The following is a 27,349-nucleotide window of genomic DNA, read 5'->3' as shown; positions in this document are numbered from 1 at the left end:
TTTTTACTTCATATGTGCTTGATCTAATCTCAGCTGTTACTTGGTTTGAATGTGAGGGAAACAATAAGTATTAAAGAATGACGGATGTAGTGTCCACTTCACTATAGGAGTTTAAGAATAAGGGATTTTTCTCCCCATTTGGATGGTTGAGCTATAGTCCTCTGGAATCAAGGGAATAAAGTAGTTCCTCAAAATCTCTCACCTCCACATTTCAGGGGTCATTCACCATTGATTGAAAGACGGGTGGTCGTGAAGGACTTGAGTGGGCTTTGAACAAGGTGAACTGCAATATGTATCTGACGTTCTTTTTTCTTGTGTTTAAAAAATAAATGAACACACCTTATCTACATGAAATTCTAGTTTTCACTGTTATTATCTACATTTTCTGTGGGGTTTCTTGGGCTGCGGTGTTTTTTTCTTTACTTTGTTCTTGATTGCTGTGAAATGCAGTTGCCTGCTGTTTTAAGGCAGCTGCAGTAGAGTGCACCCAGAAGTGGTTATGTTTCTATATTTAGTAAAATCATAGGATTTGTGAAGCAGTTGCAGATTCCTTCAGGATAAAATGGTTTCTATAAATGTAACTTTTTTTTTCTTTTTTTTTTGTTTGTTTGTTCGTTTATTGAGACAGGATCTCACTCACGCCCAGGCCAGAATGCAGTGGCATGAACATGGCTCACTGTGGCCTCAACCTCCTGGACTCAAATGATCCTCCTGCCTCAGCCTCCCAAGTAGCTGGACCTATAGGCACAGGCCATCACACCCAGCTATTTTAAAAGATTTTTTGTAGAGATAAATTTTCACCATGTTTCCCAGGCTGGTCTTGAACTCCTAAGTTTAAGCAGTCCTCCCAGGAAGTGCTAGGATTACAGACCTGAGCCACTGTGCCCAGCCTCAATGTAACATTTTTAATGAAACTATTATTATCACCTATTAGAGAAATATATAGCAGCAAATATGTGTCAGTCTGTGGACAAGACAGAGGCACACAAAACTTTATTTTCCGTAAGAGCTCACTGAATATTTTAAATACTTAAAATTAATCATGTGAATTCTATTTGCATTCTCTTAATCTTGAATTGCAGAGCTTTTACTCAAGTGTTTACCTTTGGTCCGACCTTCCGAGCTGAAAATTCTCAGAGCCGGAGGCACCTGGCAGAGTTTTATATGATAGAAGCAGAGATTTCTTTTGTTGACAGCCTTCAAGATCTTATGCAGGTAGGTACACAAGTTTTAAAATACCAGGTATCTGTGACATTAAAATGTTTCTGTATATATTTTTACCTCGGACGTTTATGTGTTACAGGTATTCATAAAGTGAAAAGAAGGGGTAACTACTTAATAAACACTTATTGAATGCCTTTACTGTAATAGTTTAAAATACAAGAGTCAGACAGATTTAAGTTTATATCCCAGCTCTGCCATTAGCTTTGCTATGAAGTTCCCTGACTTTCATGATCTTTAGGTTCCTCAACTCTAAAATGAGAATAATTGTGCTTACTCCTAAGGTTATGTGAGGGGTAAATGAAATTGTATATATAATATAATGCATATAGCATGGGGTCTGGAACACAAGCAGGTTCACTAAATAGTAGCTCTGATTTGCTAGGAAAATAAACCAAACATCTTTATAATTATATAAATGTCTGTAATACTTACATAAACCCCTATGTAGCTATATTAGAAAGCATCCACAGGAGCTATCAGCTCAGTTGAGCAGGGGACAAGGCTGGAGAGATGGTCATGGTCAGGCAACAGATCATGAAAGATCTTGTATTTCAATGCCATAGTAAGGAGTTTGAACTTTACCCAAAATTTAAGGAGCAAGAGTTCTAAATTGGAAAATGAAGGTCAGAGCTATATTTTAGGCACATCTTTTTAGCAGCAGTATGAACAATGATTTAGAGGTAGATAAAAGTAGAGAGGCCTTGTTAGGAGGCTGTAGACATAATCCAGACAGTGCACACAAGTGGAATTGAATGGACCAAGATTTGATGCTTAACCACTCACATGCTATGTGACCAACTTAGACAAAGGACTTAATCTCTCTAGGCCTCAGTGTCTTCATCAAAATTCCAATACATAGGAATAAAAATTCCTACTTTATAGGCTACTTGAGAACATCAGGTAGATGAAATCTATATGTGTGTGTGTGTGTGTGTCTGTATAATATATATATATATATATGAAGTACTTAGCATAATTTATGGCACTTAGTAAATACCCAGGAATTGTTAACTGTTAAATTGTGAATTGTCTATTCAGAAGCATTGTGGTTACTATCTTAGTTTGTAATTATGGGATGTTTATTTTAGTGATTTTCATCAACTCTCCTTTCTGTTCATTTGTACGTCTTTCTACTCTTACCCAGTAAATGACCTATTTCCACTTAAAACATAAATACCATATATATCACAAATAGAACAAACTAATTATTTTATTACCCTGTCTTGAGTTGGATTTCCTAGTAAACAAAACTCTCTAAGGCAGAGATTTGTGGGCAGGGGCGTTATTAGGGAGTGCTCTTGAGAACAGCATTCATAAGGAAAGGAAGAAAGTCACATTGAACAGTGGGAAGTGTGAACTGTGACCCATTTACAAACAGAGGCCTTAGCTTCTTCTGTGAAGAACTTTGGAACTGGAATGGTCCTAAACCAGATGGGAACAGTTGTCCCATCTAAAAGCAAGGCGTTAGCACTTTGTGCCTTCCCATATCAACCAATCATTGGATGTGATTAGCCACTGGAAGGGGCATAACCTTGAGTAAGGCAGCACCTTTGGGTCTCAACAGTTCCTGATGAAGCACTCAACTATAAACCATCAGCAGTTAGTAATATTCCTGGATTCCCATATAGGGCACTTGGCCCTGAAGGGGCATTCTGGCCACACAATACAGCATTTCACTTCCATACTCCCTTTACACTTCCCACTGAGCATTTTGGATCAGTCCCCATGGGACATTTTTGGTTATCCCTATTAGGGAATGGGCAGGGAAGGGGGAGAGTGGTCACTACTAGCATGTAGTTGGTAAAGGCAGAAGTGCTGTTCAACAACCTAAAGTGCACAGCCACCTTCTCCCCGGTAATCATCTGGCCCAAAGTATCAGTAGTGCTGATGTTGAACAACCATATTCTGGACTGTAGGGATTCAGGATCTGAGCTTCAGAAGGAGTCAGTGGTATTCCTTAAGTAGCTTTCACTTGAGCCCATCCCCTAATTCTTTATTAATCTTTGTTCTACAATTATATTTTACCATATGACAGGGTTGCAAGATATCGTTTATTTTTCTCAGTTATATTAGTAAAAACATTGAGGAATAGATAGGTTAAGCTACATACCTTTTTAGTAAGTGTGAGCAGAATTCGGTTACAGATTTTCACCTTTGCATTCAGTCAACAGTGCCATGAAATTATTTTATTCTGCTCTAAACCGGAGCATTTCAATCTAAACTTAGGGTTTAAAATTAGTCATTTCTTTATTTCATTTTCTTTTCTTTATTCTTTTTTTTTTGAGACAGGGTCTCACTCTTGTCTGCCAGGGTGGAGTGTGGTGGTGCAGTCTCAGCTCACTGCAGCCTCCTGAGTAACTGGGTCTGTAGGCACACACCACATGCCCAGCTAATTTTTTGGTAGAAACGGGGTTGCCCAGGTTGGTCTTCAACTCCTGAGCTCAAGCCATCCGCCTGCCTCAGTCTCCCAAAGTGCTGGGATTACAGGCATGAGCCAGCATGCCCAGCCTCATTTTCTCTTTTTCTTCCATTTCTTGACTTTGTTTTTATCTGTAGATGCCCTGACTGATGGATTTTTAGGCTAGTTTCTTAAGCTTTGGTGATTAATGTCCAGGAATACTGTGAACCAGAAGAACACACAGAGTCATTTTATTCAGAGCATTACCTTGTACTACCTTTGCTGGTGTTATCTCAGATATATTCCAAAATAAGTCGGGAACTGATTAAAAAGGGTTGGACTACTCCAGAGAGATCAGTTATCCCAGAAGAACGGTTACTTGTCCAGTGGCTTTGGATGGGGTGGGCCTGGGCAAGGAGGTAGCTTCAGTGACATTACTCCCTGAGAGCTGCATAATAGGTGTCTGAAGCAGTTTTGATTTATCCCTTCACCAGTTGAAGGACATTTAGTTTATTCTGTTTTTGAAAGTAATGAACAAAGTTGCCGTAAATATTTATGTGCAGGTTTTATATGAATGTAAAGTTTCATTTCTCTCTGTTTTTTTGTTTTTTGAGGCAGGGTCTCACTCTATCACCTAGGCTGGAGTGCAGTGGTGCAATCATAGCTCACTTCAGCCATGAACTCCTGGGGCTCAAGTGATCCTCCCACCTCAGCCTCCCAGGAAGCTAGGACTACAGGTGCTATTTTTTAAATTTTTTGTAGAAACAGGATCTCACTGTGTTACCCACGCTGGTCTCAAACTTCTGGGCCCAAGTGATCCTCCTGCCTCTCAGCCTCCTAAAGTGTTGGGATTACACGTGTGAGCCACAGCCACCCAGACTCATTTCTCTTGGGTAAATTCCTAGGATTGGGATTACTAGGTCAGTGTTTGATGTGATGTTTTATAGTCTTCATTATACAGATCTTGGTTAAATTTACTCCTAAGTGGAGTTATCTTTTGGTATCCAGAAGGGATTGGTTTCTGGACCCTCCCCACTCCCTGCCATTATGGATACCAAAGTCCATGGTTACTTATGTTCCTTATATAAATTACAAAATTTCTTTCATTTTATAGGGAAGAAATCTGTTTTCCAAAATGACTGTTCCATTTTGCATTCCTACCAGCAATGTATGGCAGTTTTACTTGTTCTAGTTCTTCATTAGTACCAAGTACTGTCAGGCATATGTGGTGGTTTTAAGCCATTCTAAGAGCTGTGTATTAGTATCTCATTGTGGTTTTAATTTGCATTTCCCTAATGCTTATTGATGTTGAGCATCTTTTCATGTACTTACTGGCCATCTATATGTCATCTCCTGTGAGATGTATTTTTATTGCCCATTTTCCATATGGCTTGCTTGTTTTTTTCACTGTTGAATTTAGAGAATTCTTTATATATTCTAGCTACTAGTTCCTTGTTGGATGTGTGGTTTCTGACTGTGTTTTCCTAATAAGTAGCTTGACTTTTCATCCCCTTAATTTTGATGACATCTAGTTTATCATTTTTTCTTTCATGGATTATGCTTTCTGTGTCAAGTCTAAGAACTCTTTACCTTGCCCTAGATCTCAAGGATTTTGTGATGTTTTATAGCTTTAGCTTTACATTTTTCATGTAAGTCTATGATCCATTTTGAGTTAATTTTTTGTGTAACGTTAGACAGAAGTTCTTGTCCCTTCCTTTCCTTTCCTCTCCTCTCTTTCCTTTTTCCTTTCTACCTCTGGATAACTTCTTGCTCCAGCACCATTTGTTGAAAAGGCTGTTAGCTAAACTTCATCTATTGAATTGCTTTTGGGTCTTTGTCAAAAATCAGTTGGTCATATATATATGGATCTATTTCAGAATCCTCTATTCTGTTCCATATTCTACTTAATATTTTAACACTTCAAGTAAAACAACAGTCTTTCTACTATATATTTCCCTTTACCTTCACCCCTTTATCTTATAGTTGCCATATGCATTACAAGTTCTATGTATTAATTTCCTATTGCTGCTATAACATGTCACCACAAACCTGGTGGGTTAAAACAACTCTAATTTATTATTGTATACTTCTGGAGGTGAGAAGTCCAAAGTGGATTTTACTGGTCTAAAATCCAACACTGCTAAAAGGTGTCAGCAGAGTTGCATTCCTCTTGGAGGCTTCAGGGGAGAATTAGGTCCCTTGCCTCTTCCATTTTCTAGAGACTGCCGGCATTCTTTGGCTCACAGATCTTAAAAACCAACAAGGTACCATCTTCAAATCTTTCTAACTCACCACCCTCATGCCTCCCTCTTTCACGTAAAGGATCCTTGTGATTACATTAGTCCCACCCACATAATCTAGAATAATCTCATCATTTAAAGATTCTTAATCACACATACACAGTTTTTTTTTTTACCAGGTAGGCTAACACACTCACTGGTTCTGGGATTGGAGCATGGACAGCTTTGGCAGAGGGATAAATATTATTCTGCCAGTCACAATTCACATACCTTGAAAACCTCTGGTGATGTTTGAATTTTTGCTCTCAATCACCATACATGTTTTAAATAATTTCAGAAGAGAAAAAAACATCTGTTGTATTTACCTACCTTTGGTAGTAATAGTAAATTACTGTTTCTGTGGTTCTTCTTTCATTATTCAAGTTCCAGATTTCCTTCTGGGGTCACTTTGCTTCAGCCTAAAGAATTTCCTTTAACATTTAAAAGCATTTCTGCTGGCAATCAGTTCTTAGTTTTTCTTCACTTGAGAATTTTTTCATTTTACTGTCATTTCTGAAAGCTGCTTCCACAGGATATAGAATTTTGGCTTGACAGTTCTTTTCTTTCAGCACTTTAAATATAGTCTGCTATCTTTTGACCTCTGTAGTCTTTGAGAATAAATCCAGTCTTGAATTGATTTTTCCAATGTAAAGGGTCATTTTTCTCGGTTTCTTTCGAGATTTTTTTCTTTGTCTTTGGTTTTCAGCACATGGATTATGATATGTCTAGGTATAATTTTCTTTGAGTTTGTCCTGTTTGTGATTTAGTGAGCTCCTTGAATATGTCTTTAGCCAACTTGGGGGAGTTTTCAGCCATTATTTCTTCACGTATTTTTTTCTGTGCCCTTTTTTGTCTTTTCTGCTTCTGGTACTCCAGTAACACAAATGTAAAACCTTTTGATATTGTCCCATGGTGCTGTGATGCTTTGCTTATTATTAACGAGTCTGTCTGTCTGTCTTTCTTTCTTTCTTTCTCTCTCTCTCTTTTTCTTTGTTTCTTTTTTTTTTTTTTTTTTTTAGACAGAGCCTCACTCTGTTGCCCAGGCTGGAGTGCAGTGGCACGATCTCAGCTCACTGTACCCTCCACCTCCTGGGTTTAAGCATTTCTCCTGCCTCAGCCTCTTGAGTAGCTGGGATTATAGGCACCTGCCACCATACCTGACTAATTTTTGTACTGTTATCAGAGACGGGATTTCACCATGTTGGCCGGGCTGTTCTCAAACTCCTGACCTGAAGTGATCCGCCCACCTCAGACTCCCAAAGTGCTGGGATTACAGGCGTGAGCCACCATGCCTGGCTAGTATTTTTTCTTTCTGTAATTCAGAATTGGGGGCATTTCAACTGAACTGTCTTCAAACTTACTAATTCTTTCTTCTTTTGTCTTCATTGTGATAATGAGCCCATCCTGTGAAATTTTTATTTCACATATTTTCCAATTCTAAAATTTTTATTTATTTATTTTTAGTTTCTTTTTCTCCACTGAGAAGTTCTGTCTTTCTCTTTAAGAATGTTTCCCTTTACCTGTGGAAGATGTTTATAATACCTGCATCAAATTGTCAGATAATTCCAGTATTTGAGTCTTCTATGTGTATGTGTCTGTTGATTATTTTTTCTCATGAGAATTCATAAGATTTTCCTGGTTCTTTGTATGTCCGGTAATTTTTAAGTATATCCTGGCTGTTTTTAATGTTGTGTTCTGACACTCTGGGTTCTGTTAAAATCCTTTGGAAATGGAATTATTTTTGTTGTTGTTTTTACCAGTTATTAAACTGGTTAGATTCAGACTGTAAGTGTTATTTTACTTTCTATTGGCATTGGTCTCCATGTCAGTTAAGTTTTCAAAGCCTCTGCTATGCTATTTGAGTCTTTCTGATGTGTGTGCTACTCATAGTCTGGAAATTGCACAGTGATTTGTAGTTCATTGTCAGAAGCATTTACTGTGCTTCTTTGGGTCTGTTTCACATATACATTTCTTGGAGGTGAGCCCTAGCCTTATGTTACTTCATACACAATTAGAGGGTCACCTTCTCCTGTTCTTCAGAATTTCCTTCACACTGTCTGGCCCCCCATTTTGGTTTCTCTGGCCAGAAAGACAGATTTCTCCCAGGTCTTAGTCGCCACCATGTTACTCATTTCCAGGTGACTGTGGCCACCAATGGGTCTAACTGACAAGGGAAAATATTTAAAAAAAAATAATAGGCTGGGTGCAGTGGCTCACGCCTGTAATCCCAGCACTTTGGGAGGCCAAGGCGGGCAGATCACCTGAGGTCAGGAGTTCGAGACCAATCTGGCCAACATGGTGAAACCCTGTCTCTACTAAAAATACAAAAATTAGCCGGGCATGGTGACATGCACCTGTAATCCGAGCTACTTGGGAGGCTGAGGCATGAGAATCGCTTGAACCTGGGAGGCGGAGATTGCAGTGAGCCGAGATCGTGCCACTACACTCCAGCCTGGGCGACAAGAGCAAGACTCTGTCTCAAAAAATAGTAGTAATAATAATAGAGATTACCCACATCCACGCTCTTCAAAACAGCAGTCTCCCTTTCCCAGTTCCTCTGTTGGAGAAGTAGGTCTTCTCTTGGTGTTTTAGGTGCTTGTGCCACTGTCACCCTGACAGTGCCACTCCACAACTGGGGCTACATTTTGGCTAGGAACAGAAGAGAGAAAAGAGTGGGGTACAAAACAACCAAGGATTTTCCTAAAAACACTATCCTACAGGGACTTTACCAGACTAGTAGTGGGAGCTTTCTTCTAGAAGTTTTGCTTCCTATGCCTACTAAACAGATCAACAACGTTTTATCCCCAAATCAAAACCAGGAGACAAAGGAGGTAAAAATGGAACTAAAATTCATCTCCATTTCAGGTTATTAATCAAGTTGACTAGTTCCCAGTCCACCTATCATTGTTTATTTTTCTGAGTCCTTAGGTAGTTGCTCTTTGTATTCTGACCAGAGTTTTTTTTTTTTTTTACTTTTAGTTCTGGGATACATGTGCAGAATGTGCAGGTTTGTTACATAGGTATACATGTGCCATGGTGGTTTGCTGCACCTATCAACCCATCATCTAGGTTTTAAGCCCCACATGCATTAGGTATTTGTCCTAATGCTCTCCCTCCCCTTGTCCCCCATCCCCCGATAGGCCCCAGTGTGTGATGTTCCCCTCCTTGTGTCCATGTGTTCTCATTGTTCAACTACCACTTGTGAGTGAAAACACGCAGTGTTTGGTTTTCCGTTCCTTTGTTAGTTTGCCTAGAATGATGGCTTCCAGCTTCATCCATGTCCCTGCAAAGGACACGAACTCATTCTTTTTATGGCTGCATAGTATTCCTTGGTGCATACAGTATCCAATCTATCACGGTATCCAGTCTATCACTGATGGGCATTTGGATTGGTTCCAAGTCTTTGCTGTTGTAAATAGTACTGCAATAAACATGTGTGCATGTGTCTTTATAAAGTAGAATGATTTAAAATCCTTTGGGTACATACCCCATAATGGGATTGCTGGGTCAAATGCTTTTCTGGTTCTAGATTCTTGAAAAATTGCCACACTGTCTTCGCAGTGGTTGAACTAATTGACACTCCCACCAACAGTGTAAAAGCATTCCTGTTTCTCCACAGCCTTGCTAGCATCTGTTGTTTCCTGACTTCTTAATAATTGCCATTCTAACTGATATAAGATGGTATCTCATTGTGGTTTTTATTTGCATTTTTCTAATGACCAGTGATGATGACCTTTTTTTCATATGTTTGTTGGCTGCATAAATTTTTAAGAAGTGTCTGTTCATATCCTTCACCCACTTTTTGATGAGGTTGTTTGTTTTTTTCTTGTAAATTTGTTTAAGTTCCTTGTAGATTCTGGATACTAGCCCTTTGTCAGACGGGTAGATTGCAAAAATTTTCTCCCATTCTGTAGGTTGCCTCTTTACTCTGATGATAGTTTCTTTTGCTGTGAGAAGCTCTTTAGTTTAATTAGATTCCATTTGTCAATTTTGGCTTTTGTTGTAGTTGCTTTTGATGTTTTAGTCATGAAGTCTTTGCCTATGCCTATGTCCTGAATGGTATTGCCTAGGTTTTTTTCTAGGGTTTTTATGGTTTTGGGTTTTACATGTAAGTCTTTAATCCATCTTGAGTTAGTTTTTATATAAGGTGTAAGGAAGGGGTCCAGTTTCTGTTTTCTGCATATGACCAGCCAGTTTTCCCAGTACCATTTATTAGATAGAGAATCCTTTCCCCATTTCTTGTTTTTGTCAGGTTTGTCAAAAATCAAATGGTTGTAGATGTGTGGTGTTATTTCTGAGGTCTCTGTTCTGTTCCATGGGTCCACATATCTGTTTTGGTAACAGTACCATGTTGTTTTGATTACTGTAGCCTTGTAGTATAGTTTGAAATCAGGTAGTGTGATGTCTCCAGCTTTGCTCTTTTTGCTTAGGATTATCTTGGCTATACAGGCTCTCTTTTGGTTCCATATGAAATTTAAAGTAGTTTTTTCTAATTCTGAAGAAAGTCAGTGGTAGCTTGATGGGAATAGCATTGAATCTATAAATTACTTTGGGCAGCATGGCCATTTTCACGATATTGATTCTTCCTGTCCATGAGCATGGAATTTTTTTTTCCATTTGTTTGTATCCTCTCTTATTTCTTTGAGCAGTGGTTTGTAGTTCTCCTTGAAGAGGTCCTTCACATCCCTTGTAAGTTGTACTCCTAAGTATTTTATTCTCTTTGTAGCAGTTGTGAATGGGAGTTCACTCATGATTTGGCTCTCTGCTTGTCTATTACTGGTGTATAGGAAAGCTTGTGATTTTTGCACATTGATTTTGTATCCTGAGACTTTGCTGAAGTTGCTTATCAGCTTAAGGAGTTTTTGGGCTGAGACGATGTGGTTTTCTAAATATACAATCATGTCATCTGTAAACAGACAATTTGACTTCCTCTCTTCCTATTTGAATACCCTTTATTTATTTCTTTTGCCTGATTGCCCTGGCGAGAACTTCCAACACTACGTTGAATAGGAGTGGTGAGAGAGGGCATCCTTGTCTTGTGCCAGTTTTCAAACGGAATGCTTCCAGCTTTTGCCCATTCAGTATGATACTGGCTGTGGGTTTGTCATAAATAGCTCTTATTATTTTGAGATATGTTCCATCAATACCTAGTTTATTGAGAGTTTTCAGCATGAAGGGCTGTTGAATTTTGTCAAAGGCCTTTTCTGCATCTATTGAGGTAATCATGTGGTTTTTGTCATTGGTTCTGTTTATGTGATGGATTAAGTTTATTGATTTGTGTATGTTGAACCCGCCTTGCATCCCAGGGATGAAGCTGACTTGATCGTGGTGGATAAGCTTTTTGATGTGCTGCTGGATTTGGTTTGCCAGTATTATATTAAGGACTTTCGTATTGATGTTCATCAGGGATATTGGCCTGAAATTTTCTTTTTTTGTTGTGTCTCTGCCAGGTTTTGGCATCGGGATGATGCTGGCTTCATAAAATGGGTTACAGGACTCCCTCTTTTTCTGTTGTTTGGAATAGTTTTAGAAGGAATGGTTCTAGCTCCTCTTTGTACCTCTGATAGAATTTGGCTGTGAATCTGTCTGGTCCTGGGCTTTTTTGGTTGGTAGGCTATTGATTACTGTCTCAACTTCAGAACTTGTTATTGGTCTATTCAGGGATTGGACTTCTTCCTGGTTTAGTCTTGGGAGGGTGTATGTGTCCAGGAATTTATCCATTTCTTCTAGATTTTCTCGTTTATTTGCGTAGAGGTGTTTATGCTTTTCTCTGATGGTAGTTTGTATTTCTATGGGATCTGTGGTGATATCCCCTTTATCATTTTTTATTGTGTCTATTTGATTCTTCTCTCTTTTCTTCTTTATTAGTCTAGCTAGCGGCCTATTTGTTAATCTTTTCAAAAAACCAGCTCCTGGATTCATTGATTTTTTTCAAGGGTTTTTTGTGTCTCTATCTCCTTCAGTTCTGCTCTGATCTTAGTTATTTCTTGTCTTCTGCTAGCTTTTGAATTTGTTTGCTCTGGCTTCTCTAATTCTTTTAATTGTGATGTTAGGGTGTCAATTTGAGATCTTTCCTGCTTTCTGATGTGGGCATTTAGTGCTATAAACTTCCCTCTTAACACTGCTTTAGCTGTGTCTGACCATATTTTTAAGTTATAATTGTTTAGAGAGATAGGTTGTAGTCAATTTATTTCATCTTGGACAGCTAGAGAAATAAAGTGGTTTAATTATTAATATTTCTACTTTTGACTCTCAAAAGTGTCCCAGCTTGGATAGTTCATTACATAATTACACACAAAGGTTTCTGACTAATTTCATGAGTCTTAATGTTGATCTTCATGAAACTAATAATAAATTGACACTTAAGAATATTCATGTTTTGGTATCATGATTTGCTACTCCAGTTCTTATTTATTTGGTACTCCGCTGGTGGTAGTCAGGGTATATACTGTTCTTGAATGATTTAGTTAATTGTGATATACACTTTTTTCCTGAAGATTAGAAAAAAGTGTGCTGTCCCCAAAAGTAATCTGCGTCTCTTAATTTTCTTCCTTTTACAAATTACTTTCCTTGGAAATTAGCATCTTTATACAGAGTGGTCTCTTAAATATTAAATCAGAATGTTCTAACAAAGAATATTTTCCCCTTATGAGCTATAAGCAATTAGGTATTGCTGTTATAGTACAACTAATTAACATTTTTAAGACATCTGAGTTATGCTAACCCTTCTGTTAGGTTTCTGGGTTTTTTTCAACTTATTTGTGGAGTATATTGTGAATGTCAAGATTAGGGCAGCCAGTGATTTTCTTATTCTGCTGGAAATGTACTTCTCAGGAAAGACAATGATTTAACAACCCCAGTGGTCAAAGTCTTCATCTTACAAATGGGTGTACTGTGTCCCTCAGCAGTGCAGGCATATCATCTAATCCACCTGCTCTTTATTCCTCCCAATGTGTATTAGCTTTGTTTAAGTGATTGAGGCATATGAGCCTGCATAAATCATTATGTTACTTAGTAATTTATTTATCTCACTGCTGAATTGAAGGTGATACAGGCTCAAGGTGAAGGATCTTTAGCTTCCTGTTGTTCTCCTTTCATCAAGTTATTCCTTACCCCTATACCCCTCTCACCCTCCCCATTGGATTCATTTGGTTTTCTTTATTTTCCTCTCTTTTCCTCCAATAGTTTAGAATCTATACATTCTGTTTTTATTATTTTAATGGTTTACCTTATATTTTTTACATGAAATAAAAAGTTAGGCCAGGTGTGGTGGCTCATGCCTGTAATCCTGGCACTTTGGGAGGCTGAGGCAGGTGGATCACTTGAGGCCAGGAGTTAGAGACCAGCCTGGCCAACATGGTGAAATCCTGTCTCTACAAAAAAATTACGAACATTACCTGGGTGTGGTGCTACGCCCCTGTAATCCCAGCTACTCAGGAGGCTGAGGTAGGAGAATTGCTTGAACCTGGGAGATGGCAGCTGCAGTGGGCTGTGATGGCACCACTGCACTCCATTCTGGGTGACAGAGCAAGAGTCTGTCTTAGAAAAAAAAAAAGAAGAAAAACATTTCTCCCCTTTTTAGGATACAAGATCCTTAGAAAGTTTACTTTAATTCTGCTTATTCCCTTCAGATTTATCTTTACTATTATCTAGTCTTTTGATTCTTTTTTCCCACCCCCCCAAATTGTCATTACTATTTTATGTGATCAGTGCCTTAAATAGCCACATGCTCACCAATTTTTTTTTTTACTTAATTAGATATACATGTTGGTTGGAAAAATAAATGACCATAGTAATAGAATGTAAGAAAATAGGCTGGGCGCAGTGGCTCACACCTATAATCCCCACACTTTAAGAGGCCAAGGTGGGCAGATCACCTGAGGTCAAGAGTTCAAGACCAGCCTGGCCAATGTGGTGAAACCCCATCTCCACTGAAAATAGAAAAATTATCCAGGCGTGGTGACACACACATGTAATCATAGCTGCTAAGGAGGCTGAGGCAGGACAATTGCTTGAACCCAGGAGGCAGAGGCTACAGTGAGCCATTGCACCACTGCCTGCGTGAGAGAGCAAGACTCCGTCTAAAAAAACAATAAATAAATAAAATGTAAGAAAATAAACCAGGAATGCAGTATAGCTTAGCAAGATGTCTAGAGTAAATGCCACTAGGCCAGGTGCAGTGGCTCATGCCTATAATCCTCGTACTATGGGAGGCTGAGAAGGGAGGATCGCTTGAGCTTAGGAGTTCGAGACCAGTCTGGGTAATATAGCGAGACCTAATCTCTACTAAAAATCAAAAAAATTAGCTGGGTGTGGTGATGCATGCCTGTGGTCCCAGTTACTCAGTTGGCTGAGGCAGGAGGATCGCTTGATCCCGGGAGATCAAGGCAGCAGTGAGCTGTGATTATACCACTGCCCTCCAACCTGGGTGACAGAGCAAGACCTTGTCTCATAAATAAATAAATAACACTAACAATGACTGAAACATCATGAAATAGATCTGGTTGTCACTGGTATTTAAGTGTTTTCCTATATCTGGTTATATTAATGTACTTCAATAGACAGTTACGCCTTCACTATGCTTCCAGCCTCAAGAGGATCTACTAGTATGCAACAGAGGAAGAGAAGATACCTGCCTTTAAGGCAGCCTGTACTTTATACATATGTGCACCTTTGTGAATACACCATTTAGAAGACCTAATATTGTCTCGTTGATTTAAAACCAAGAACGTTAGTTGTGAATAAAAACATTTTAGAAATATTTTCCATTCCAGTCACTTTTTTCCTTCTAAGAACAAGCTTCTATTATGAGTCTCCTATGGGCACCCATGGTAGAATAATTTTTTTTGTTGTTTTTTGAGACAGGATCTCACTCTGTCACCTAGGCTGGAGTTGCAGTGGTGTGATCATGGCTCACTGTAGCTTCAACCTTGCAGGCTCGAGTGATCCTCCCAACTCAGCCTCCTGAGGAGCTGGGACTACAGGTGCACACACCACTATGCCCAGCTAATTTTTCTTTTTATTTTTGTAGAGACAGAGTTTTGCCATGTTGCCTAGGCTGGTCTTGAGAATAAGTTCTTATATACTGATTTTTGCTGTATGCTGTTTTATGTTATTTTTATTTTGGCCATTAGCAAAGCAAAAATGTATATATTTATATTTAGATATATCATCATTTCTGTAATTTTAAAGTTGACTTTCATCTACCAATGAGCGAATGAACCACTTTTCAAAATGTTCTTACTGTTCACAACAACTGATGTTTGTTGTGTGTTTCTCTGAGCCAGTACTGAGCTAAGTGTGACACATGGTTTATCTCATTTAATTCTCTCAAACATCCTGTAAGTTAGGTGCTATTATTACCCTGATTCTACAAGTGAGTTTATTGAAGTTTAGAGAGGCATTGATGAGTTACAGCTGTTCATTTGACATCTCACTTCTTTACCAGCATTGAAACTGTCAACATAAGATTAAAACATTTCCTTTTTTCTTCCTCCCTGCCACCCACCAAGGAAATTGAGATGCCTGGAAAACTGAACCAATTTTCCATGGTACATTCAAGGATTAAAAGACTTGGTGGATTTATAGTTGCTAAAGCCTGGAATGCGGTCCTTATTGAGTCCTGAACAGGTTTTTCATGTAAAATTGCTTACGTGTCAGGTGATTCTGTTTCATTTCTCTTAGGTTATAGAGGAACTGTTCAGGGCTACAACAATGATGGTTCTCTCAAAATGTCCTGAAGATGTTGAACTCTGTCACAAATTCATAGCACCTGGCCAAAAGGTAATTAGTTTTATGGATAAAGCCCAATACATCTACTGTTTAATGTGTTAATTATACATAATGAATAAAATTATATTTTTAAAATTTTCTTTTTTGTCTTTTTTTTATTAAGGACAGATTAGAACATATGCTAAAAAACAACTTTTTAATGTAAGTAGATGTTATACTTTTTGAACTTTATTCATTATCACTGTATTTATCACACTATATTATAATTTTTTAAATTTATATCTGCTTATATAGATCCTATATATATAGGATATATATATAGACATATTATATGTCTATATATAGACACTCCCCAGATTCCAGGCAAGACCCATGTTCTCATTATTTTTATAGCTCTTGTGTTTGGTTCGTAGTTGATAATCAGTGTTTCATCAATAAATTAATAAATCATAGCAAGATAAAATCTAGTAACTATTAACTATGTAACTATAATTCAAACTTATACTAACTTTAGTCATCAGAATTTGGCTTGATTAAAAAAAAACTGTAAAAAACATGCTCAGTGTAGGTTACAGCAAGACAAGAATTCAGGAACAGAAAACTTAAGAGATTACCACAGTGATCTGCGTGAGAGTTAATGATGATTTGGACTGTGTATTAGAGTTCTCCAGAGAAACATGACCAACCACGTTTGAGGGCGGGGTGTGTGTGTGGAGATAGAGAGAGAGATTGAGAGATTATTCTAAAGAATTGGCTCACGTAATTGTAGATGCTTGTTGCATTTAAAGTCTCGGGGTAGGTGGACAAGGTGGAGAGTCAAGGAAGAGTTGCCATTCAAGTCCAAAGGCAGTCTGCTGGCAGAATTCCTTCTTTCTCAGGAGGAGATTAGTCTTTGTCTTAGGAAAATCTTCAACTGATTGGATTTAGCCCACCCACATTATGAAGGGTAATATGATCTGCTTTTTTCAAAGTCCACTGATTTAGACATTAATTTCATCCAAAAAACACCTTCTTAGAAGCATTCAGAATACTATTTGACCAAATACCTGGGGACCATGGCCCAGCCAAGTTGACACAAAATTAACCATCACAGACCAGGATGGTGGCAAGAGTTCTCCTATTCCGAATATATTTTAGAGATAGAACAAACAGGATTTACTGAGGGTGAGAGAGAGGAGTTAAGGGTGAGTTCAAGGTTTTTTTCTCCTACAGCTGCAAAAATGAAGTTGCTATTAACTGAAATTGGGAAATGCTTAAGAGAGTATTGGGGCAGGAGCTTTGAGAGGAAGGGGTGGTATCAGGAACATAGACATGTTAAGATTGAGATGCTTTTCAGATATCCAGCCATAGATGTTGGATAGGCAACTGAAAGTGTGGGTCTGGAGTTTTATAAGACAGTCTTGGGCATGAGTATATTGATAAAAGTGGTCATTAAGTAGATGAAGAAAGAAGTAATTTGGCCTTCTCAAGGAATCTCTGCTGGTGACAAAACAACCAGGGAAGGATCTTAGTTTTCCAGCTCCTATCTAATGAAAAGATTCAAAATGCAGAAATAATATTCACCATTTGTTGAATATTTACCCAGACAGTGATAAAATTTACATACATCAGTAGCTCATTTTATCTTCACAACTCCAAGTAGTTATTATTCTCATTCTACAGATGGAGATTCCCTGCAAAGAGGTTGAGTAAAAGATGAAATGGTGATTCAAGCTCATGTTCATCTGATTTCAAAGCTCAGACTTTTAACCTGAGATTTTCATATATTTGGGAGGGTACTGGAATTAAGGGTAGAGTGGTTGTAGCTGCCCCACTATCATTACGACTCTTACATGTCACTTAACTCTTGTGCTTTGGAGTCCTTGTCCATAAAATGTTAAGGTTGGAAAATGTCCTCTTGGGCTGCGCCATTTCAATCATTGTCATTGTCACAATCCATTCTGCATACTGCAAATCATAGTTGCAGTTTAAATTTGTGGGGGGAGGGACATCAGCAAGATGATGAATAGAGGGTCCCAGCCTTCACCACAGAAAGTCCATTTGGCAACTAGTCACATACAAGAACACCTTTTTGAAAATCCCAAAATTTGGGAATGAAATTGAGACACCCAGATGGACCACAGAGCAAAAAGTGCATTAGAAGGGTAGGAGCAATGGTCTCAGTTTGACTGAATCCTCCCTTCCCTAAGTAGGCACAATACCACACACAGAAGATTCCCCTTGGCACACAGTTAATGCAGTGGAAAAAGAGACAGCTATCAAGTTTCCCCAGCATTCTGTGATGCTTCCTAGGAGGCCCATTCCTGTCTCACAGGGAACCCTGGGGATAAGGTCTAGACTACCAGGGGTCAAGTAGGAACAAAGGAGTGGGGCAGTGCTCACAGCAACCAGTACACGGATCTTGGTCATAGCTGTGTTCCTGCCAGCAGTAGCACCTGATCAGAGATACCAGCCAGTGGCCTAGCCCATTTACAAAGCCTAGCTGGTTGCTGCAGAAGCTCAGTAGGAAGGTCTATCTGGTTTGAGCCCCTACAGGGCAGCCACCCCACCTAGCCTCAGCATCCACCCCAATGCTTTGCTCAGGCAGGCAGACATCACAAATGTTTTACATTTGTGTAAGATACAGATGGCCAATAGGTTTATCAAAAAGTGTCCAACATCACTAATCAATAAAATGAAAATTAAAACCACACTGAGATAACCACTCACACCTGTTAGAATGGCTGTTATCAAAAAGTAGAATGAGACACGTTGGCTCATGCCTGTAGTCTCAGCACTTTGGGAGGCTGAGGTGGAAGGATCACTTGAGCCCAGAAGTTCAGGACCACCCTGGCCAACTTAGTGAGACCCTGTCTCTACAAAAAAATAAATAAATAAATTAGCCAGGTGTGGTGACATGTGCCTGTAGTGCCAGCTACTCAGGAGACCAAGGCGGGAGGATTGCCTAAGCCCAGGAGGTTGAGGTTTCAGTGAGCTATGATCACAGATGCTGCTGCACTCCAGCCTGGGAGACAGAGCAAGACCTTGTCTCAAAAAAAAAAAAAAAAAGTCAAATGATAACAGGTGTTGGCAAAGATGTGGCGTTTGGGAACCCTTTTATAACTGTTAGTGGGAATGTAAATTAGTGGAGCTATTATGGAGGATAGTATGGGAGGTTTCTCAAAAAACCAAAAGTATATTTACCATATGATTCAGCCATCCTACCTCTAGGTACATATGCAGAACTGAAGTCAGTATGTGAAAGAGATATCTGCACTTACATGTTCTTTGCAGCACTATTCGTAGTAGCCAAGATATGGAATCAACCTAAGTGTCCATCAGTAGGTGACTGGATAAAGTAAATGTGTATATATATACACAGTGGAATACTATTCAAAGGAAATCTTATTTGTGACAACATGGATCAACCTGGAAGGCTTAATGCTAAGTGAAAGAAGCTATGCACAGAAAGACAAATACTGCATGATTCACTTTGATGTGAAATGTAATAAAGTTAACACTTCCAGAAGTAGTGAGTAGAATGGTAGTTACCAGTGGCCGGTGAGGGGTTCTTGAAGGGAATGGAAAGAAATTGTCCAAGGGGTACAAAGTTTCAGTTAGACCAGAGGAATAAGTTTTCAGGATTTATTGCATAACAAAGTGACCATAATTAATTGTAATGTATATCTCAAAATTGCTAAAAGAGTAGATTTTAAATCTTCTCACTACAAAAAAAAATGAAGCATGTGAGACGATAGATATGTTAATTACCTTGATATATTCATTCCACAGTGTATAATACCAAAAACACATTGTATCCTGTAAATACGTAAAATATTTGTCAATTAAAAATTCAAACATTTTTAAATAAATGTATATTTGTGATTATTTGATTGGTATCTACTACCTCTGTGATGTCAGAGGCTATGTTTAAATTGCTTACTCTTATACCCCCAGGACTTAGCCCAGTGCCTTTAACAGAAACTCAGTAAATACTGAGTAATTGAGTGGACAAACAAGTGACTTGAGTAACTGTGGCTGTAAAGGTATTCTTTAGGCTGGATCCTCTCCTGAGGTTTCTTATTGGCTCATATCACTATTTATTTCAGTCACTGAGGGTAGTGAACCATGATTCAGAAAACCTGGATTCTAATCCTGGCCCTACCATTTACTAGCCATTAATGAGTAAATTAATATTTTTTAACAAATATTTATTGACTGCCTAATATGAGTTAGGCACTTTGCTAGTTCTTGAGAATAATGAAAACAAACATTGATTTATTTTTTTATGGAGTTGAAAATCTAGAGAAAAAGATGAACAGTTAAATATTTATATGAATAATGTAATTACGACTATGAACTTGATCAATAGTGAATCTTTAACTTTTCTGAACTTCAGTTTCCTCATCTACAAAAAAATACTCTGTCTTATATTGTTGAAAGGATTTAATGACAATACTGTTAAAAGCAATATGTCAGACTAGGTAATTTGAAAACACTCTCGCTACAAAACATCTAAAAATAATAGTTAAAATATTATAAGATTCTTTTAAATACGTTGTTGAATTCACTAGAAAGTAGGAGAAGTTCCAGGTGCTAGAAATGAAGAAGGAACCAAACACCAGAGTGATATGGACAGTTGGTGTGATGCTGAGGATTCTCAGGGTGTAGGGTAGGGAAGCTGGAGGACGATTTTCCAGTTTTTGAAACCAGAGATTTTAACAGCAATGAGATGACATGAGAATAGACGTAGCAGAATGAATTAGAATCAAGATATCCCCTGAAATGCATGCACAGATATACACACAAAGCTAGAACTGGTCAAGGACTACACCCTTAATGAAAGGGCCAATTAGAAAATAAGCAAACAAACAGAAAATTGAGCTAGCCAGCATAGAGAATTTACAAAGAAGTGTAGAAGTATATCTGCTTTAGCCTGGGCTTAAGGATAGAGACAAAACAAAAATAGTCTTCATTGAGAATTTGCAGCCACAGTTGGCCCTTAAGTGAGCCTAGAGTTTGAATTTATGTTTCCTGTGTAGTTCAAGAATCTTCATGCCAGGGCATTAAAATAAAAAATTGTCTTCAATTGGTGATAATGCTGGAGTAGCTATAGAAATCAATATAAAACCAATCTTGAAGTTTGTACCCTCAACCCAAGTGGCGTGATATTCTCAAAACAAGCTCTACTGAAGATAATCTTACACTCCAAATACACAGGGAAATACCTACCATGAGCAAGAACAGCAGACATAACAAACAGCATTAGATTCCCAAGAAGTTCAAAGAACAGTAATGACAATAGATTGATAAAATAGTATCTTCACATAGTTGAAAGAAAATATCTGTTACCTTAGAACTGAAATACTGGGCAGCAATAACTTGTAAAACTGGAGAGGCACGTTGATAGTTGAAATGTTAGTCCTTTTGTTGTTTGAAAGGAAGAGAGAGAAACTGGTGAACTTTAGACTTTTTGTTTTTAAGAGACAGGACCTTGCTCTGTTTTCCAGGCTGGAGGGCAGTGGTGTGATCATAGCTCACTGCAGCCTTGAACTCCTGGGCTCAAGCAATCCTCCTGCCTCAGCCTCCCGAGTAACTGAGACAACTGGTGCAGGCCACCACACCCAGCTGCTTTAGACTGTTAAGTCAGATATGCATGTTAAAATGTGCAGGGTAGCCGCTGAAAGCATAATGAGATGGTGCTGGTCTGATGACAGTGATTATTAAGTCATCAACATCAGAGGTATCAAGTTGAGAAATAGATTGTGTGGTGGTGCCCTCTCTACCACTTTGGCATCACCTTTCTGCTGTTTCATGCCTTTTAAGGCATTGGCACTGAAACTTCTGAAAATACTGGTGTAGCTGAATCTACTATTGAGTTAATCCTAAAAACAGTAAAGAGAAAAGAAAAAACAGGGAGATGGCAAAAGAGAAACTGTTGTCCTTTATGCAGACTGCACTGTTAATTATTGATCTGTATAGATACCACGTGACTTGTATTCTTTTGAGTAGATTTCAGTGTATTTTTCACTACCTGTTACAATTATTTTATATGAAAATGTGCTGTTTCAGCAACTCGTGTAGTAATGGAATTTAGCCTTTATGCAGAAATTGTATTCAGTTTATTTTACATTTCCTTTATATTATTATGGTTCTGAAAATGTAGAGTACTTACCTTTTTTATTTGCTCTTCATTTATCTTTGTGTGTGAATTTGAGGCGAAGGATGACAATAATTATCTTTGTAGTTTAGCAGTTTTACTCTTAACAGCTTCAGAATAATGAATTTTCTTTATTCAGCAATGAAAAATGTGAAATATGAAGGTAGTTTGATGCTGTATCATTCTCTACCACAGTGTTTTTTCCTCCTTTCCTCAAAGTACTTTGGAAACAGTTTCTGGAAAGGAGAAGAGATAATATTTTCTATACATATCAAGAAAAATACTTAATAGAGAGAGTTGATGGAAACCATTAAGGATATCAAATGTCAGAACTGTAATTTGAACTTGAAAGTTCTGCCTCTAATGAAGGTATTGGGGAGTGGAGTGGAAGACGTGGAATAACAAGAGATATTTAGACATGAGAGTCATTTCTTAATAATGAGACAGTAACATACCAATGGTACAAAATCTTACTGCTTATTATTTTGACTGCTCTCATATTTCTCAGTGTGATTGGTAGATCATACCAAGTAATTGATATAATAGAACGATAGAATGCCTAAGCAGAAAAGAACTTTATGTGGCACATATACACCATGGAATACTATGCAGCCATAAAAATTGATGAGTTCATGTCCTTTGTAGGGACGTGGATGAAATTGGAAATCATCATTCTCAGTAAACTATCGCAAGAACAAAAAACCAAACACCGCATATTCTCACTCATAGGTGGGAATTGAACAATGAGATCACATGGACACAGGAAGGGGAACATCATACTCTGGGGACTGTGGTGGGGTGGGGGGAGGGGGGAGGGATAGCATTGGGAGATATACCTAATGCTAGATGACGAGTTAGTGGGTGCAGCACACCAGCATGGCACATGTTTACATATGTAACTAACCTGCACAATGTGCACATGTACCCTAAAACTTAAAGTATAATAATAAAAGAAAAGAAAGAAAAAGATAGTTCAATCTCCTTATTTTACAAGTGCAAATACTTAATTTTTAAATGTTTGTATAATACATTACAAAAATTAATAACATGCTTTCACTACATTGAAGTGACTTACATAGCTAGTAGTAGGATCAGATGAAGTGGTAGAATCAGTTGAGCCCATTTTCTTTTGTTTTGATGGAGCGTATGAAACTCTGTTTCAGGCATTATCTTAGCTGTTAAAAGCTTATACTCTGGAGTCAGCAGATCGAGATTTACTATTTACTTACATGAGTAACCTTTGGAAAGTTATTGATCCTCTCTAACCTTCTGCTTCCCTTCTGTAAAATGCTAATTTTAAAATCGTTATTACTGCTACTACCAACACCACTACCACCACCATTATTACCTTAGAAATTACCTATTGTTATTACTAGATTTTAATTTGAATAGATTCTTAGGAAAAAACCTATCTTTCAAAACATAGCTTTAGGGGCTTTATTGTACTGTATGACACAATACAACTCTTTTTGGTTAGTTGTTATGGATATGAACTTCATTTTTGCTTCAGAGAACAAGTTTGTGCTGGATAAATTATTTTTTGAGCTCAAGGTCTTTCAGGAAGTTTGTAGATTTTTTTGTAAACAAACAAAAAAAAAATCCAAAATACTGATGCAGTATTTTACCTGTAGTTTACAAGTAACCTGACACTTTCATGTTACTGGTGGGTATAAATTGATATAAAAGGGGGCAATATCTTTGGCAAAACCTTTCAGAAAATATAAAAATTGCAAATTTTCATCTAATAATTCCACTTGTGCATGTGAAAAATTAGTGTATAATTATTTGTAATATTAAATAGGTATATATAGGTATGTTTTATAATAGCAAAAGATTAGAATGTGAAATATCAGGTCACTGGTTAAACTAACTAATTATGACACATCTACAAAATAGAATATTATGTAATACAAAAGGTGAAGAATGTCTTCATATACACACAGATCTGCAAGGTATATTAGTAAAATTAGGTGTGAAAGAGTGTGTATGTTATGTATGACATCTGTAAAAAAGGAAGATTGTGTATTATTTACATTATCTGTATAAATAAAATCCTCTAGAGGGATGGTCACAATACCAATAACAGTGATTGTGTGAAAGGAAAGGAACTAGGTGTCTCTGGAACCACAATGGAAGGGAGATGTATACTCTTATACATCTTGATTTTTTTTAAAACTATGTAGACAAGTTACCTATTCACATAGTTAAATTAAAACAAATACTTGCTTTGACTTACTTTAGGCATGAGGCTGTCTCATGGAGAGAATCAGTATTTTCCTACATAGTCTTATAATGCTTAGAATATATTACCAGGCCCTTACTATGACCTGAAAGAGTCCATGTGATCTGACTTCTGACTGCCTTTCCTATGTAATTTCCTGTGCATTCTTCCTCTTGTTCAGTATGCTCTAGTCACGCTGACTGCCCTTTTTGTTCTGTGAACAAGCCAAACTGTTTCTCACTTCAGGTCCTTGTACTTGCTGTTCCTTTTGCCTGGAATACTCCTCCCAAGATACTTCTATGGTTCATTTCCTTACTCGGTGCACGCTTCTGTTCAAATGTCACAAACTTAGGACTTTCTTGACCATCATATCTAAAATGGCACCCCAAACCCCCTGTCTTCTTATTCCACTTTGTTTTTCTTCATAGCACGAATAGCTACTTGTTTATTTATCTGTCTACTCTCTCCTCACCTGCATCTCTCGCTCTCTCTCTCTCTCTCTCTCTCTCTCTGACACACACAGGCGCGCACTCACATTGTCTCCATGAAGGCTGAGCTTTATTTTTATCTCCAGTGCCTAGAATTGTGTGTAGTGCCTAGTAGGTGCCAAGTATATGTCTGTTGGATAAATAAATGAATCAATGGTGAATTTTAGGAAAAAGTCTTTTGCTGTTGTAGTCTCAGTATTTCATACCTTTTAATAGGGCATTGGCATATCATGGATTCAGAGAATAATCTTTACTTGCTTAAGTGACTAGCTTCACTGTGTATATTGCAAGTAGATGAGGAGTGAGGTTATTGAATGGTTACTTGTCTTCAGGCAGATCAGACTTTCATAGGATTAGATCAGCCTTAATTCCTGATTATTCATGACCTCACAGTGTGATATAGGAGTACGCTTTTTCTGGTTTTAAAATGAACTAGTTAACAGCAGCTCCACTGTATTGACTTTTCTCTGCTTGTATCCTGTTTTCCTCCAGTATTTCTTATACTGAAGCAGTGGAGATCTTAAAGCAAGCATCCCAGAACTTCACCTTTACCCCAGAGGTAGTATTTTGTGTGTATGTATATATGTGTGTGTGAAAATGCTTCCTTCTTGTCTTTAGCTTACTGTGTTAAGAATCTTTCAAAATCATCTTAATTCTCATTAGCAAAATATGGCATTTGCTCATTTGTACACAGACTTAAGATTTTGTTTGATGTTTGCTGAATCTTGTTGAGATACTTAAAACGGAATTAATTAAGAATAAAAATAAATTTTATCATTTGGAATAGCAGTGACTAAAGGGTTATAAAGGAGTCTCCCATGTTTAGGAAGATGAAAATTCTAAAAAAGAAAGATAATCATAGACTATTACTGTAGAGACCAGGTGTTGGGGCTCACGCCTATAATTCCAGCACTTTGGGAGGCCAAGGCAGGCAGATTGCTTGAGCCCCAAAGTCCAAGACCAGCCTGGGCAATATAGTGAGACCCTGTCTCTACCCAAAAAAAAAAAAAAAAAAAGTGAATTTTTTAAAAAAGAATATTACTGTAAAACTCAACTAGTTCTGTGTTTTCCAAAATATATTCTGAATGACATTAAAAGATGACCAGGCTGGGTGCGGTGGCTCACACCTGTAATCCCAGCACTTTGGGAGGCTGAGGCGGGTGGATCACAAGGTCAGGAAATCGAGACCATCCTGGCTAACATGGTGAAACCCCGTCTCCACTAAAAATACAAAAAATTAGCTGGGCGAGGTGGCGGGCGCCTGTAGTCCCAGCTACTCAGGAGGCTGAGGCAGGAGAATGGCGTGAACCCGGGGGGCAGAGCCTGCAGTGAGCAGAGATCACCACTGCATTCCAGCCTCAGCAACAGCGAGACTCCATCTCAAAAAAAAAAAAAAAAAGATGACCAACAAAAGAAGTTATATTATCAAATAAGTTTAGGCAACATAACTAAACAGGTGTGTTTTTCTTTTTCTTTTTTTTTTTTTTTTTTTTTTTTTTTTTCAGATTTAGTGCTTGCAGAAACGGGTTTGTTTTTCACTTGAACTTTACAGAGCCTTTTAGTTTGTGAGCCACTCTGGAAAATATTGGGGTTTTTTTGTTTGTTTTGCTTTTAAAGAACTTTATATTTAAGAGATGGAGGTCTCGTTATGATGCCTTTGCTCATCTTGAACTCCTAGGCTCAAGGGATCCGCCACTTCAGCCTGCCAAGTAACTGGGACTAGAGGAGCATGCCTCAGTACCCAGCCAAGAATTCTTTTTTTTTTTTTTCAATACTTACTTGATAAACAAAGATTGTATAGGCCGGGTGTGGTAGTTCACACCTGTAATCCCAACACTTTAAGAGGCCAAGGTAGGAGGATTGCTTGAGCCCAGGAGTTTAAAATTGCAATGAGCCATGATCGACTACAGCCCTCCAGCCTAGGTGACAGAGAAAGACCTTGTCTCTAAGAACAACAACAAAAGAAGATTGTATATATTCAGGGTATACGACATGATGATTTGATACATGTATACATTGTGTAACATTATCATAATCAAATTAGTTAACACATCTGTCACTACCCACACTGTACATTAGATCCCCAGAACTTGTTCATCTTATAACTGAAAGTGTATACACTTTGACAAATATCACCTCATTTGCCCCATTCCCAGACCCCTGACAACCACTGTACAACTCTCTTTCTGTGAAGGAACTCCTTTGTTTATTTTTTTTTTTATTTTATTTTATTTTATTTATTTGTTTATTTATTTATTTATTTATTTATTTTTTGAAAGACAGGATCTCTCTGTGTTGCCGAGGCTGGAGTGCAGTGGTGCAAACATGGCTCACTGCAGATTCCACCTCCCAGGCTCTCATCATTCCTCCCAACTCAGTCTCCCAACTATCTGGGACTACAGGTGCGTGCCACCAGGTCTGGCTGATTTTTTTATTTTTTGTAGAGACAGGGTTATGTTGCCTAGGCTAGTCTCAGGCTTCTGTGCTCAAGCACTCCTCGGCTTCCCAAGGTGCTGAGATTAAAGGCATGAGCCACCATGCCTGGCCAGAACTTTTTTATTTTATTGGCAATGATATAGGTCCAGAGAGACCACATGGTCTGTCAATGGACATGTGTATAGTGTTGGAGGCAAAACTCTTTTCCTATTCCAGTTATTTTTTCCTATAACTAAGATACTGCCAAACAAGTGGTAGTAATAAGATAATGTTAACCTTTGTGTTTAAACTATTCCTTGTACCGGTTCAATCCCAATTAAGTCAGATCTTTATGTATTACAAAAGTAACCTCTGTTTGTTATATTTATGATCAATTCTTTGTGTAAGTTTTCATTTCTTTTTCTCCTACCCTGGAAACTTCATGAAGTCAGG

General features: G+C 38.0%; 1 protein-coding gene across 10 annotated transcripts in view; it reads left to right on the top strand.

Moving 5' to 3' along the window:
- NARS2 (asparaginyl-tRNA synthetase 2, mitochondrial) overlaps positions 1-27,349 on the top strand; it is a 138,523-nt gene that overhangs the window by 80,255 nt on the left and 30,919 nt on the right. For 9 of the 10 annotated variants that reach the window (XM_004051882.5, XM_019037677.4, XM_063693424.1 and 6 more), the window contains 4 exons: positions 1,083-1,215; positions 15,586-15,684; positions 15,797-15,834; positions 24,974-25,040. In XM_004051882.5, the coding sequence (XP_004051930.2) occupies positions 1,083-1,215; positions 15,586-15,684; positions 15,797-15,834; positions 24,974-25,040 (337 nt within the window). The remainder of the gene's footprint in view (positions 1-1,082; positions 1,216-15,585; positions 15,685-15,796; positions 15,835-24,973; positions 25,041-27,349) is intronic. The other variant, XM_063693421.1, reaches the window with a different exon arrangement.

Source organism: Gorilla gorilla, chromosome 9, assembly GCF_029281585.2.
Source record: "Gorilla gorilla gorilla isolate KB3781 chromosome 9, NHGRI_mGorGor1-v2.1_pri, whole genome shotgun sequence".
NCBI classification, from domain to species: domain Eukaryota; kingdom Metazoa; phylum Chordata; class Mammalia; order Primates; family Hominidae; genus Gorilla; species Gorilla gorilla.
Note: the sequence above shows the minus strand (reverse complement) of the source record. Positions and strands in the feature narration are given on the sequence as shown.